General features: G+C 41.0%; 1 protein-coding gene across 1 annotated transcript; it reads right to left on the bottom strand.

Annotated features, from left to right (window-relative positions):
• Positions 1-3158: 3158 nt before the first annotated feature.
• On the bottom strand, positions 3159-13213 carry LOC309327595 (uncharacterized protein). The gene is made up of 12 exons (XM_081836918.1): positions 13014-13213; positions 12129-12167; positions 10102-10395; positions 9879-9917; positions 8187-8213; positions 7498-7515; positions 6683-6754; positions 6131-6155; positions 5046-5071; positions 4326-4426; positions 3760-3855; positions 3159-3376 (listed from the first exon to the last, which is right to left on the bottom strand). Exons 1-12 carry the CDS (start codon positions 13042-13044, stop codon positions 3365-3367), a joined length of 780 nt encoding a protein of 259 aa, XP_081693044.1. The 5' UTR covers positions 13045-13213; the 3' UTR covers positions 3159-3364.
• Positions 13214-13635: the final 422 nt, after the last annotated feature.

Below are 13635 nucleotides of genomic sequence, written 5' to 3' on the forward strand. Positions count from 1 at the left end.
AGATGGATACCTCTTACAGTAGTTTCCTGCTGGTGGAGAAGCCTATTGGCTCTCTCCACTGGTTGGAATCCAAGCCTGCCTGAAATTCAGACAATCACAAGCAGGCTGGGAAGCAGGACATTCCTGGGGGGATGGACCACCAGATTTACCTCCTCACCATTATTAAGCTTGTTTGGTACTTGGATATTGTTGGTTTCTGTTTTCGGAGCTGGGCTATAATTCTCCTACCAGGCCAATTGTCTCCCGTTTTTTGGTTTTCACCTACCTCTGTGGGAGGCAGTGGAAGACAGGAGTGCCTGGTGTGCTCTGCTCCATGGGGTCACGAAGAGTCGGAAATGACTAAACGACTAAACAACAACAACAATGGCAATTTAGGCATTGAATAAATCTTAGTCTTGGCTGGAGGGGAGGTTGTAACGTTTGCCTACCCCTCCGAAGGAAAGGGTATGCTGTTAAAGGGATCTGAATCATAGAATCATAGAATCATAGAATCATAGAATCATAGAATCATAGAATCATAGAATCATAGAATCATAGAATCATAGAATCATAGAATCATAGAGTTGGAAGAGACCACAAGGGCCATCGAGTCCAACCCCCTGCCAAGCAGGAAACACCATCAGAGCACTCCTGACATATGGTTGTCAAGCCTCTGCTTAAAGACCTCCAAAGGAGACTACACCACACTCCTTGGCAGCAAATTCCACTGTCGAACAGCTCTTAATGTCAGGAAGTTCTTTCTAATGTTTAGGTGGAATCTTCTTTCTTGTAGTTTGGAACCATTGCTCCGTGTCCGCTTCTCTGGAGCAGCAGAAAATAACCTTTCTCCCTCCTCTATGTGACATCCTTTTATATATTTGAACATGGCTATCATATGCCCTTAAGGCATCGTTTCCAGGCCTTTGACCATTTTAGTTGCCCTCCTCTGGACACGTTCCAGTTTGTCAGTGTCGTTCTTGAACTGTGGTGCCCAGAACTGGACACAGTACTCCAGGTGAGGTCTGACCAGAGCAGAATACAGTGGCACTATTACTTCCCTTGATCTAGATGCTATACTCCTATTGATGCAGCCCAGAATTGCATTGGCTTTTTTAGCTGCCGTGTCACACTGTTGGCTCATGTCAAGTTTGTGGTCAACCAAGACTCCTAGATCCTTTTCACATGTACTGCTCTCAAGCCAGGTGTCACCCATCTTGTATTTGTGCCTCTCATTTTTTTTGCCCAAGTGCTATACTTTACATTTCTCCCTGTTAAAATTCATCTTGTTTGTTTTGGCCCAGTTCTCTAATCTGTCAAGGTCGTTTTGAAGTGTGATCCTGTCCTCTGGGGTGTTAGCCACCCCTCCCAGTTTGGTGTCATCTGCAAATTTGATCAGGATGCCCTTGAGTCCATCATCCAAGTCGTTGATAAAGATGTTGAATAAGACCGGGCCCAAGACAGAACCCTGTGGCACCCCACTAGTCACTCTTCTCCAGGATGAAGAGGAACCATTGATGAGCACCCTTTGGGTTCGGTCAGTCAGCCAGTTACAATTCCACTGAGTGGTAGCATAGTCAAGTCCACATTTTACCAGCTTCTTTACAAGAATATCATGGGGCACCTTGTCAAATGCCTTGCTGAAATCAAGGTAGGCTACATCCACTGCGTTCCCTTCATCTACCAGGCTTGTAATTCTGTCAAAAAACGAGATCAGGTTAGTCTGACATGACTTATTTTTCAGAAATCCATGCTGACTATTGGTGATCACAGCATTCCTTTCTAGGTGCTCACAGACTGTTTGCTTAATGATCTGCTCCAGAATCTTCCCTGGTATTGATGTCAGACTGATGGGCGGTAATTATTTGGGTCCTCTCTTTTCCCTTTTGAAAATAGGGACATTTGCCTTCCTCCAGTCTGCCGGGACTTCGCCTGTTCTCCAGGAATTCTCAAAGATGACTGCCAGTGGTTCTGAGGTCACATCTGCCAGTTCTTTTAATACTCTTGGATGCAGTTCATCTGGCCCTGGAGACTTGAATACATCTAAACTAGCCAAGTATTCTTGTACTATCGCCTTAGTTATTCTGGGCTGTGTTTCCTCTGCTGAATCATTTGCTCCAAATTCTTCAGGTCGGGCATTGTTTTCTTTATCGGAGAAGACTGAGGCAAAGAAGGCATTGAGGAGTTCAGCCCTTTCTGTGTCGCCTGTTTGCATTTCACCATCTTCTCCTCTGAGTGACCCCACTGTTTCTTTGTTCTTCCTTTTGCTACGAACATACCCATAAAAGCCTTTTTTGTTGCTTTTAACCTCTCTAGCAAGCCTGAGTTCATTCTGTGCTTTAGCTTTTCTGACTTTGTGTCTACACGTGCTGGCTATTTGTTTGAATTCCTCTTTGGTGGTTTCCCCCCTTTTCCATTTTTTGTACACATCCTTTTTTAATCTTAACTCAGTTAAAAGTTCTTTAGATAGCCACCCTGGCTTCTTTAGGCACCTTCCATGTTTCCGTCTCATTGGTATTGCCTGAAGTTGTGCTTTTACTATCTCCCTCTTAACAAACTCCCAGCCATCATGAACTCCCTTTCCTTTTAGTATTACTGTCCATGGGATCTCACCCAGCACTTCCCTAAGTTTTATGAAGTCGGCTTTCTTAAAGTCAAGAAATTGAGTTCTAGTATGCTTGGCTGCTCCTTTCCGCTGTATAGTAAAGTTCAGAAGAGCATGATCACTCGCACCTAATGATCCTTCCACTTCTACCCCAGTAACCAGGTCATCAACAGTGGTTAGGACCAGATCTAAAATGGCTGTTCCTCTTGTTGCTTCTGGGAGGACTTGCTTCTGTCCAGAGGTCCAGGTGGGGGCTTGGGCCACAGCACTTCTCAAATTGGCGATCCCACAGCAGTATTCCTATTTGATGTATGTCATAGGACTCCCCTCCTGGGCTGGAAGTCAACAGTTATACTCAATGCCTACACCAAACCTCTACATCTGTAATCAATAAAGTCATGGCCTTATTTGCCCCCAAATATGTTGTCCTGTCTGGTTATTCTATATGGAGGTAGGGTGAGGGGGGGGTAGGTGGAGCTTGAGCACTCAATTTTTTTGAAGAAACACACCAACAAGCCCAAATCAAAATAATTTTAATTGAACAATTATATTACTTAAGGTTATGACAAACCTTGTTAACATAATGAATCTGTATAATGAACAACATGAAAACTTCAAAAACCGTGAGAAGCCTCACAGAATCTGTTGTAAAGAATTGGTAATCTTTGCATGCATAAGTTCAACATGCGGAATCTTCCATGCAGTAGAAATGAAAATACTTTTCAGGATGTTGAGATTTAGGTTTTGGAATAGTTTGTGTTATTTAAGCCCCACATCTGGGAATCATACTTCTTCCTAGGAAGCAAAACAGAAAACAAAAATACAAAATAAAATTCTGTCATTCATATGAATAAATGAAATGTCAAGCACGTGGATAAAACATCAGCATGTGATTCCCACACACTGACTTTGCACTGACTCCATTAGAGATATTCACAATAGGATATGACAGGATTAGCGAATCTCTTGTCCATAGGCCCCCAAGTCCTCCCCATATGCCGTACACCTGACATCATATATAACGTCAGGTGTGGGGCAAGTAACGGCCAGGCACTGCAACACCTGCAAAGCATTGTATACAGATCTTTCCGAGATCAACACACAGCTATTCAAAAATAAATTGGGTTAAAAAATGCATACATATAGATACAAGATGAATGCTCTGAGTATATACTGACCTCATAGAACCTTCCCAGAGCAGGATGAGCTTCCTGTCTCTTCTTAAAGCTTACATGGCTATAGGCTTGATGCAAAATTCCTTTGGGTGCCTCTGCCTTGGGGGGAAAAGTGACAGATTATATTAGTGCTCTCCTCTTTGAAAACCATAAAACGCACCAAGTGGTGTGTGTGAGTTGGGGGTGGGGGAGACATACAGGAGGAGTAACCAGTGAGAGGTAAACTACCACCAGCAGACAGGAGCATGCCAGCATGCATATTTGGAATGCAATCCTATACATGTCCCAAGTGGGGATGGACAACAGGTAAGTGCACACAGGATCACAACCTAAATTCACAAGAGTTGTAAAAATTAAACATCCACCATTTTTATGTGAATGTGTAGATGCATGTCATAAACAAATGTAGCTGCTCAGTCAAATCCAGTTTGGGCCTAAAAGAGATGGAAAGATATGGAAGTACCCACGATGTATCAAATGGTCTGAAAAATACTGTTATAGGTTTGGGGGATCGGTCTGATGAGAATTGCTCTGCAATTCACCAAGACTGCAACATTATGCATACTCACCTGGCAGTAAATCCCACTGACCGGACTGAGGCTTATGTCTGAGTAAACATGCAAGGGATTCTGCTCTGATTCATCATTCAGTGAACCAACTGGTTGTCCTTCTGGGGAGAAAAGCAATACTGGGGTTAGCAGTAATAGTTAGGATGAAAACTATAAAACATAATCTGTGACCCTACCCAAACAGTGGTGTCTAATCTCATTTCCCCCTCAGCCTAGATTGTAACAGGGATGATAGGGATACAGGAGTACAGCGATGGGACACTAATTCAAGGAAGGATGCTCTACCATGTTTGGATTTTAAAGAGCAGGCCCTCCTCAATTTGGCATGTACTGGCCACATTGGAAGGGGTGGGGATATCAAATATAGGAGCCATGCTCTTTCCCACTGCATGTTAGCTCCTTTTTCTCATGAGAGAGGGAAGTGGTAGTGGGAAGGAGGGCTCACAAGCTTATTAGGGCAAGTTTTGGCTCTCCTGGCATGGTTGAACACCAGCTTGCATCAATCCAGTTCAGCATGGTCAATGATCAGAGAGCAACACCTGGAGGGCCACAGCATGAACAGGCATGCCTTTGCAACATGAGGACATAAGGGAAATGCACAGTAGATTCAGCTGGCTTGCTTGCTTGCGAGCAAGTGTCAGACCTCACATCACTTGACTACATGCTTCAATCTAGACAATAGAGGAAGAGAAAGAAAGAGATGATAAAGCATATCCTTACGTGTTTGGTTTTCTCTTTCTGGATGTCTGTGGAAAGCAAAGATTTGTGAGATATATAAAGCTGGAGGGGCAGAGAGAAGTTCTCTAGTTTCAAATGTGTATGTGGACAGACATAAAAAGTTTAGAAAGTTGATGTGTGTCTTAATTAGCTTCAATCTATTACTGTTTTAACTTTTTGTATACTTTAAATGATTGCTGTAAATTTTATTGTTTTATCTCTTTTGTAAACTGCTTTGAGGTTTTTTCTACAATCAAGCAGTACAGTGGTACCTTGGGTTACATACGCTTCAGGTTACAGACGCTACTAACCCAGAAATAGTACCTCGGGTTAAGAACTTTGCTTCAGGATGAGAACAGAAATTGTACTCTGGCGGTAGCGGGAGGCCCCATTAGCTAAAGTGGTGCTTCAGGTTAAGAACAGTTTCAGGTTAAGAACGAACCTCCGGAACGAATTAAGTTCTTAACCCGAGGTACCAATACAGTGGTATCTTAATGTATCTTGCAATAACATTCCAGCAGGCAACTTCATTTAAAGCCAAATTCTCTCTCTTCCCATGGAGAATCAGCTTCCCACACTTCCCTAAATCTACCTATGGGTGTTGTGCTCACAAAACAAGTATTAAAGAGTGGAAAGAAACTTAAGAGCCCCAGCTCAAATGGAGAACAAACTGCCCCCATACAACATCTTGCCTGACCCTTCTTAAAAGAGCAGGCGCTTCACTATATTAACATTTTAAAAAATATTAGATATAGTGCCGTACAACATTACTACTTGATAAATGACTGTCTGAATTTACCCATCAAGTTTTGCTACTTCTTCTCCAATTTTATTACTGTGAGGAATACAGGAAGTTGTCTCTGCTTGCAAATGAGTACCCTAATTTCTATTTAACCCAGGAGAAGATATGAAAGCATTAGTTCCAGTTACGATATGAAGCAAGTTTAGGCATGACCGATATCCAGAAAAGAAATTGTTGCCTAGAATATGCTGTTCTAAAGAACAAAGGTGCTTTACTATATTTCCTGCATATAGAATCACACTTTACTGAATTGAAGGCATAATTATTAAAGTCTCATTACACCTACCTGGTTGCTCTCCATTGGATTATACCTGAGAGAGAGATACAGTGTACATTGGATCATGTTAGATCAATCTCTTCATAGCTGCTATGACGTAACACCACCATTATAAGACACATTGAACCATAAGGCGGCAGACATAAATGGGGAAAGTTCTGGACAGCTATTCAAAACTTGCCCCTCCCTGGGACATCATCCCACTTGTTCCTCCAATATCAGGGACAGTAGCAGTCATTCCTTCAACATGACATTTGTTCATTATATGTGCACACACCTTGCAGTGTGATTGCTGGAGTGGACATGCAGACAGCATGCTGGGACATTATTATGCATATGTTGCCCATCCAGGAGAATCAAGCAATAAGATGAATGTGTGTACAGTGTCATGTCAGAGGCATCATCCACATCCACCACTGACAGAGAAACAGACTATGCAATAAGACTATACTGAAGTACCGTAAGTTGGTTGTAACATAAATCCTAGCAAGGCAGGATTGCAGAGGACTCATTTTAGTAGTTAGTTTTAATTATGATTGCTATATTTTGCTTGATCATTACCTCTTTTCTCCAGCACATAAAACAGTGCAGCGCAGATAAAGATGGAAGCAGTTGTAATTCCAAATCCTAATGCTAAGGGCAGGGGAAAAAAATGCATGCATCAGCCCACTTTATTCAAAAGGATGGAAAAGCTAAGACAGCAAAAGGAAACGTGTTATACAATGGTGCATGCATAGTAAAGGTGGATACATCAAGCAACATTCAATGATAGTAAACCCTGAAAGTCTGAATTGCTAAAAAGAACAGTTTTTATTTTCATTTGTTAGATTTATATACTTCCCTTCATCAAAAGATCTCAGGGCAGTTCACAAGAAGCTGATTTGTCCAGATTTCTGAAATGTGGCATGGAGTACCCACAGTTTGATCATTGTGATTTCAGACATGCCCACTGAAACATGCTTATGATACAGCATGTCTGCTGCTGTGGAACTTACAACAGAGCAACTCATGGGATCAACAAGGAGGTTTGCAAGCAAGAGTCTGGTAACAAGTAATAGATGTACTAGGCTTTGGGTTGGGGAAACCTCAGGTGCAAGGGCTAAATGTCTAGCCCTAGGGGTGTTCCCCAGGCCACAACCCTGCTTTGCATCCTCTTGAGTGATTCTTGGCTGCCTGGAATGTATTACTGAACTCTAATGCTTCTTATCTGCCTTGGTTGTAGAGTCAGGTGTGTATGCATAGAAAGATAAAATCCAAATGTCTTGTTCTGCCCACTTTTGCTTCTGGTTTCATCCACCAATGGCATGTGACTCAAAAAGTTGCCTCAAAGGGCATATGGCCACATTAAACCCTAGAATAGATTAAAAACTACTTACCTAAGGAAATTTCAAAACCTGTGAATTGAAAGGAAATGGGTTATACAAAAATTCTCTCTCTCTTTTTTTTAACTTGTCAATTTGTATTGCTTTTTACAAATTTATAAGAAACAGTATGTCAACCAACCAATCTTCCAGTCTCTGAACACTTAGGTTTTACAGTGTTCCGGACCCCGTTCGCATCCTGAACGGAACGCAAGATGCGACGGCGTGTCTGTGCGTGCGCGGGTTGCGTTTTGCCGCTTCCACGCATGTGCGTGACATCATTTTGAGCATCTGCGCATGCGGGAGCGGCAAAACCTGGAAGTAACGCTCTCCGTTACTTCTGGGTTGCCACGGAGCGCAACTCGAACGCGCTCAACCTGAAGCACATTCAACTCGAGGTATGACTGTATAATCTATGGCTTCAAAATGACCTATATAATTTCTTTCCTTTTGAGATGAGAATCATCCCTTCCTATTCTTCCTGCTAGAGTATCATTGCATAAGGGATTCTGCATAAGGACTTCTCTGTGGCTTTCAGGAGCCCTGGATTAGATAGCAGTGCCTGCTGGGCTCTGTGATTCACAGGACTTTTGCATCTTCACCCAGTGATAGAACACCAATTCATCCAAAAGTCAAAGAAGGCCATAGGATTCTTACAGCAAGAATCCTGTGGCATTTGGGTTTTAGAGTAAAAACTCACTTACCTAAGGAACCTGCATTATTTGAGGCACCTGTTAATTGGATAAAAGTGGATAACTTTATAAATGTGAAAGATGTAATTACATTTCTTACTACTTCTGCTGTAGCTGAGAATTCACTCCATTTCTATGGTGCTTGCAGAGGTATAACCACATAGGGGTTACTGCCTATTTGAAGATCAGCCAAGGTGTTAAAAATGATTCACATTTATTACAATGTCATTTAGAGCAGCTGGAGGAAAGAAATGCCCTTTGTGCTTTCTGCTCAGGAGGTACTGAACATAAACGATTAGTTGCCGACTAATTTAGGTTGCATTCCTATACCTACTTACCTAGAAGTAAACCTCAATAAATTAATGACACGTCTCAGTAGACATTAATAGGATTGTGCATTAGTCACACTTATTTCCCATTGAAATCCATGTGACAGTCATTATTAGTCTCACTAGTTTCAATGGGAAGTGCAACTAAATTACTCTTGATCCAATCCAAATGTTTACCCCATTTACTGAAAATTCAATAAGCCATAGAACAGACTCAATAAAAGCAAGAACTTAAGTGGCACACACATACACAATCAATAAACAGCAGAATCATAACACACTATCAGATACCTGGGGAAATAGTTCTATCCCCCCAAAAATGGATGTTAATGATGGTGCCAGGTTAACTTCACTGATGATGGGAGCTTTTGTCCAACATCTTCTGAAGGCTATCAGGTTAGGGAAGGATGATTTATACCTGTATGACAGATTTAGCTGTGCCACTCTCTTACACTTTACCAGTATATTTAAATCTCTGCTTCTAAAAACACTCTGTCTTTTCTTGTGGTTTAAGACTTTTCAGTAACTTCCCCTTTTCACCATCTATCTGTCAGATATACGGTTCTCAAAGGTTCCTTCAGAACTTTTATTTTCTTTACCTTTGCTCAACGGTATCATGGCATGCCATGCACTCAGTAACTAACAAGGCTTTCAGCTAAACAGCTGGTGAAATCCAGCTTATGTGCTTATGTAAGATTTACAATAGGCAGCTCTAACGTGTATGTGACCTGTGGACTTGTTGGATATTGTTAGTAGGGTATATGTGTTTATCTATTACTAGAGCCACTTTATTTGAGGTTAAGAATGGAGTCATTTCCTGCTCGGCTTGTTAAAGTATTGTCATTGTTTTGTATTTGAACTTCAAACTTCATGATTCTACATATTTTGAAAGTGAAACAGGGCCACCCACATTTAAAGTAGTGGCTTCAGTGAACTCTGGGACTTCCCAGGTATGCAGAAGTGGGTATATATTTTTTATAAAACATGAAATGAGAACTGAGACTATTTATTGGCTTCCAGGACCATGAGGCTGTCAAAGCCTCTTGAGCCCCTAGCACTTTAAAGTACTGTATCCTGAATTATGGTGGGATGACTAGCAGAAACTATTCCCACATAAACAGCAGTAAAAGCAGGGCTGCGGGTAGCGGGGAGGGGCTGTTGCCCCTGAACCTAAGCATTCTGAAGAATGAAAAATACAAAGGTGTAATTTTCCTACTCACAAGCCCTAAACAGCATTATAAGCCTAATGCTAGGGGTGAGGTTTACCTTAGATACTTTGCTGTGGCTTCCCACTTGTTACAATCATTCCTTCTAATAAGGAGCTAGGATTGCCATGGCTCAGTTTGATAGGAGAGTGCCTAATTAGCATAATTACCTGCATCTTCATTGAAGTCTGTTCTCCAAGTCCCCCTTTCTAAAAAAAATAAAAATAAAAAATGAGGAGGAATCAGCAGCAATCAAAGTAGTTGAAACCTGAAGGAAATAAACTCAAAGCATTTTGGGTAGCATTAATGTGTCACAATCGAAAATTTCCATTCTTGATTCATCAAGAAAATTACAGTTTTCTATAAAAACTATTTCATTTGTAGTTTTCTTACCTGAAACATAAAGGTTCTTGGCATCACTTGGAGAGGAATTATTCACCTGGTTGTTTTTATCCTTGCTCTGGTACATGCAAGAAAGCTGTCTTGTACTTGCTCTTGATATTTTATAAGAAAATTTATATAAAAATATTGCATTCTTTTGCTTCTGACTTTTGATTTCTACCCCGTCTTCACAGAGAATAATTCTGGTAAAAGGAGAGACTGGTGGTATTTGACACTTAACCAAAACTTCATCTGCTTCATCACTGGGTGAGGTTTCCAGAAATATGTTTGGTTTGGTAAGAGTACCTGTAGAAATGAGAAAACAACCCACTTAATTGCATACAAATATGAAAGTTTGTGTAGCATTTGACTAGTTTATAATTTTCAGTCCATTTCCTGTGCCAGGAATCCATTAAAGACAGTGTATATTTTGTCCAGACAACTCATGATATTGTTGAACATAATATAGCATATTGTTTTAAAACTGCAAAATTCCAGTCAATGGGGACTCCAGTCAGGATTTGTACTGTGGTGAGCAGTTCCTCTCATTGTTCTCTTCCCAAACATTCCTCTGGAGCTCCTATGTGCATCAGGAAGAAAGTTCCTGTTCGTACTAAATGGAAATTAGCTTCTAATGCAAATAGCAGCTGCTGCTAAGTGATATTGGGATCATGATGGGGCAGAAGGATAAACTCCTTCTCCCTGTGTCCCACAATGGGAGCAACACTTACCTGGGGTGCGACAAGTCTGTTGCTTTGTGAATACCTTAGGTTTTTAAAAAAATATTAATGCAACATGAGTATGATTGTGTACCTTGAATTAGGACACAACTGATATTACTAGCACTCCTCTAATAGTATATTGGCATTCACCTATATAGCTATGGTGCAGGAGTTCTTATTAATCAATACTAACTAGTCACGTGTTTTTAATAAGCTCTTGCAGTATGAATGAATGAATCTTTATTTGCATCAGCCACCAGCCATTGCAATAAAACAACCAAAATGTGGTATACAGAGGATAAAGGTAAATAGGCAAATAATGGATCTTATTGTAATTGCCCCAGCTAAAAACCTTGCAACCTTTGCTGTTACCTGCTTATCTTGGTCTGCCAAGAGAAAGGACACTGTAACAGTGGTTGGGTGACCAGGAATGGACAATAAGAGAGGAGTGATAACTGTACTTCTCAAATCTTTATAAAGAGTGCAAGCCAAAAGGACAAGAGCAGTATGTACTGCTTGTGCTTGATGAACTGGCTGTGCTCCACAAAAACCTAGATAGGTAATATATTCAGATCCCTCTCTGTTAGAGGTTCACATAGTCAGTGGCATAGCATGGGTTGCCAGTGCCCAGGGCCATGTAGAGGGATGGAAATAGATGGATACACCTGTGCATTCAACTGCCTAATGGCATCCACATCACCCAGGAGATCACAGCCACAGAGATAAGAAGAGTCATTCCATTTTCTACAGAGGTCACTTCTGGTTCGCATGGAGAAGCCGTTTTCAATGGAGAAGCCGTTTTCAATGGAGCCCACTGATAGAAGTGCACAGCTGTATTGAAGCAGCACCGGGTGTTGGAATTTTGTGCCCTTAACAATTTTGTGCCTGGGGCAACCACCCATGTGCCCCACCATGCCATACCACTGCACATAATTCTGCTCATAAACAAGCCCCTCTAGCCTAAACTAGAAGTGTGCCAATCTGTTAAACATGTGTACATCTAGTTTGGTTCTTAGCTGCCTTTAAATATCTACATAGAGGGAAGGCCTTCGAAATATACTTCTACTGGATGTGCTATTTGCACACCCAAAAAATAATCCTTACAAAACTAAAGCTGTTTTTCCTTTCTGTCTAGGGTCCAAGTCACATGTTACCCTTTTAAGGAGGTATCACCCATTTCCCAAACTTCCCACACCTATATTAACAGGATAATAGTGGCAAAGAGGTGGTGTGGAAATAGCAGTGAGGTGGAAAAAGCATAATTTTTTTTTTTTTTGCAAAAAGGGCAACACCTCCCACAATGAGAGCAACACTTACCTGGGGTGGGACAAGTCTCTTGCCTTGTGAGATGAATACCTTTAAAAGTGAACATACTGTAATAAGCTTTTAGTAGCAAGAAAATACTGATTTTGACCTCTTTGAAAGGCAGCAGTGTCATTCAGATGCATGAACCCTTGAGAATATTTAGATTTGCACCTCAAATAAAGACTTACATTACTCTGAAATCACAACTCAATATATGATGCAAACATACTGTGATATCATTTATTTTCCTATTATTATTTCCCATTACTATGCACTAAAATTAAATGAACATTTGGGGAAGTTTGGAATATGACACTGGAGTGTTTGATCAAAGAGAGGAGAGTCAAAATCCCATTTCTACAGCAGCACTTTTTAAAATAATTTTTATTTTTCTATTTTCTATTTTACATAAACAAATGAATTAAAAACAAAAACATACAATCCCTTCTGACATCCTTCCCCACATTGTGGATCTTAATGTAATGATTTCTCCCTCTGCAACTCTATCATGACTCTATTCTTATAAATCCTTTGTCAATCCATAGTTCAGAATGTTATTACAAGTTTTCTGTCAATCCTACCAATGTATGTAGTTGTTTACAATAGCTTTTCAAATAAATTATAAACTTTCCCCATTCTTTGTTAAATACCTCCTCACTACAGTAGCACTATTGGAATTTCCACTCACAGTCCTTGGATGACTGACAACGATGGGAAAGGAATTTAGCAACTCTGAAAGAGTGGCTCTTTTTTCATTATAATCCCTACTATTATATAATTGCAGTTTTTAAAATGCTCCAAGCACCAATTGGCTAGATAAATAAACATGATTCTTTATATTATATTATAAATCACTCCACTTTAAATGGATTCCCTGTTAACCCTTAATATACTCACAGCAAAGGCAGACCCCCAGCAGAAGTATCATTACAAATATAGCAGCAGTTCCTCTTTGTGCAAACCGGACAGAGGTTTCTGCTGCTCACACAGCATTTCCTACACTTCAGAATGAGATGCTTTGTGCATAGCACACCATTCCATGTTCCTAATTTGCATGAAAGTTTGAAACAGAAGCAGTACACTTAATAAGGATCTGCAGTTTACAGTGGTGCCTCAGGTTAAGTACTTAATTCATTCCGGAGGCCCGTTCTTAACCGGAAACTGTTCTTAACCTGAAGCACCACTTAAGCTAATGGGGCCTCCCGCTGCTGCTGCGCCGCCGAAGCCCGATTTCTGTTCTTATCCTGAAGCAAAGTTCTTAACCTGAAGCACATCTACGCTGGCTTGGTCCACAGAATAGAAATGGCAGTATCTCTAAGGGTGTGCTCTGGGGGGAGCTGTCTTCAGGCACCAGGTCCATTGATAGACCAACTCAGTATTACAAAGATGTCTACAAACATGGCATGAAGGCTGGCAACATTGACCCCACCGTTTGGGAATCCCTGACTTTCCTGGGAGTAAGCCCCATTGAATTCAGTACTGCTTACTTGTGAATGGACACACAGTTGCGTGCACTGTT

Source organism: Podarcis erhardii (assembly GCF_964252035.2).
Source record: "Podarcis erhardii genome assembly, chromosome: 13".
Taxonomy (NCBI): domain Eukaryota; kingdom Metazoa; phylum Chordata; class Lepidosauria; order Squamata; family Lacertidae; genus Podarcis; species Podarcis erhardii.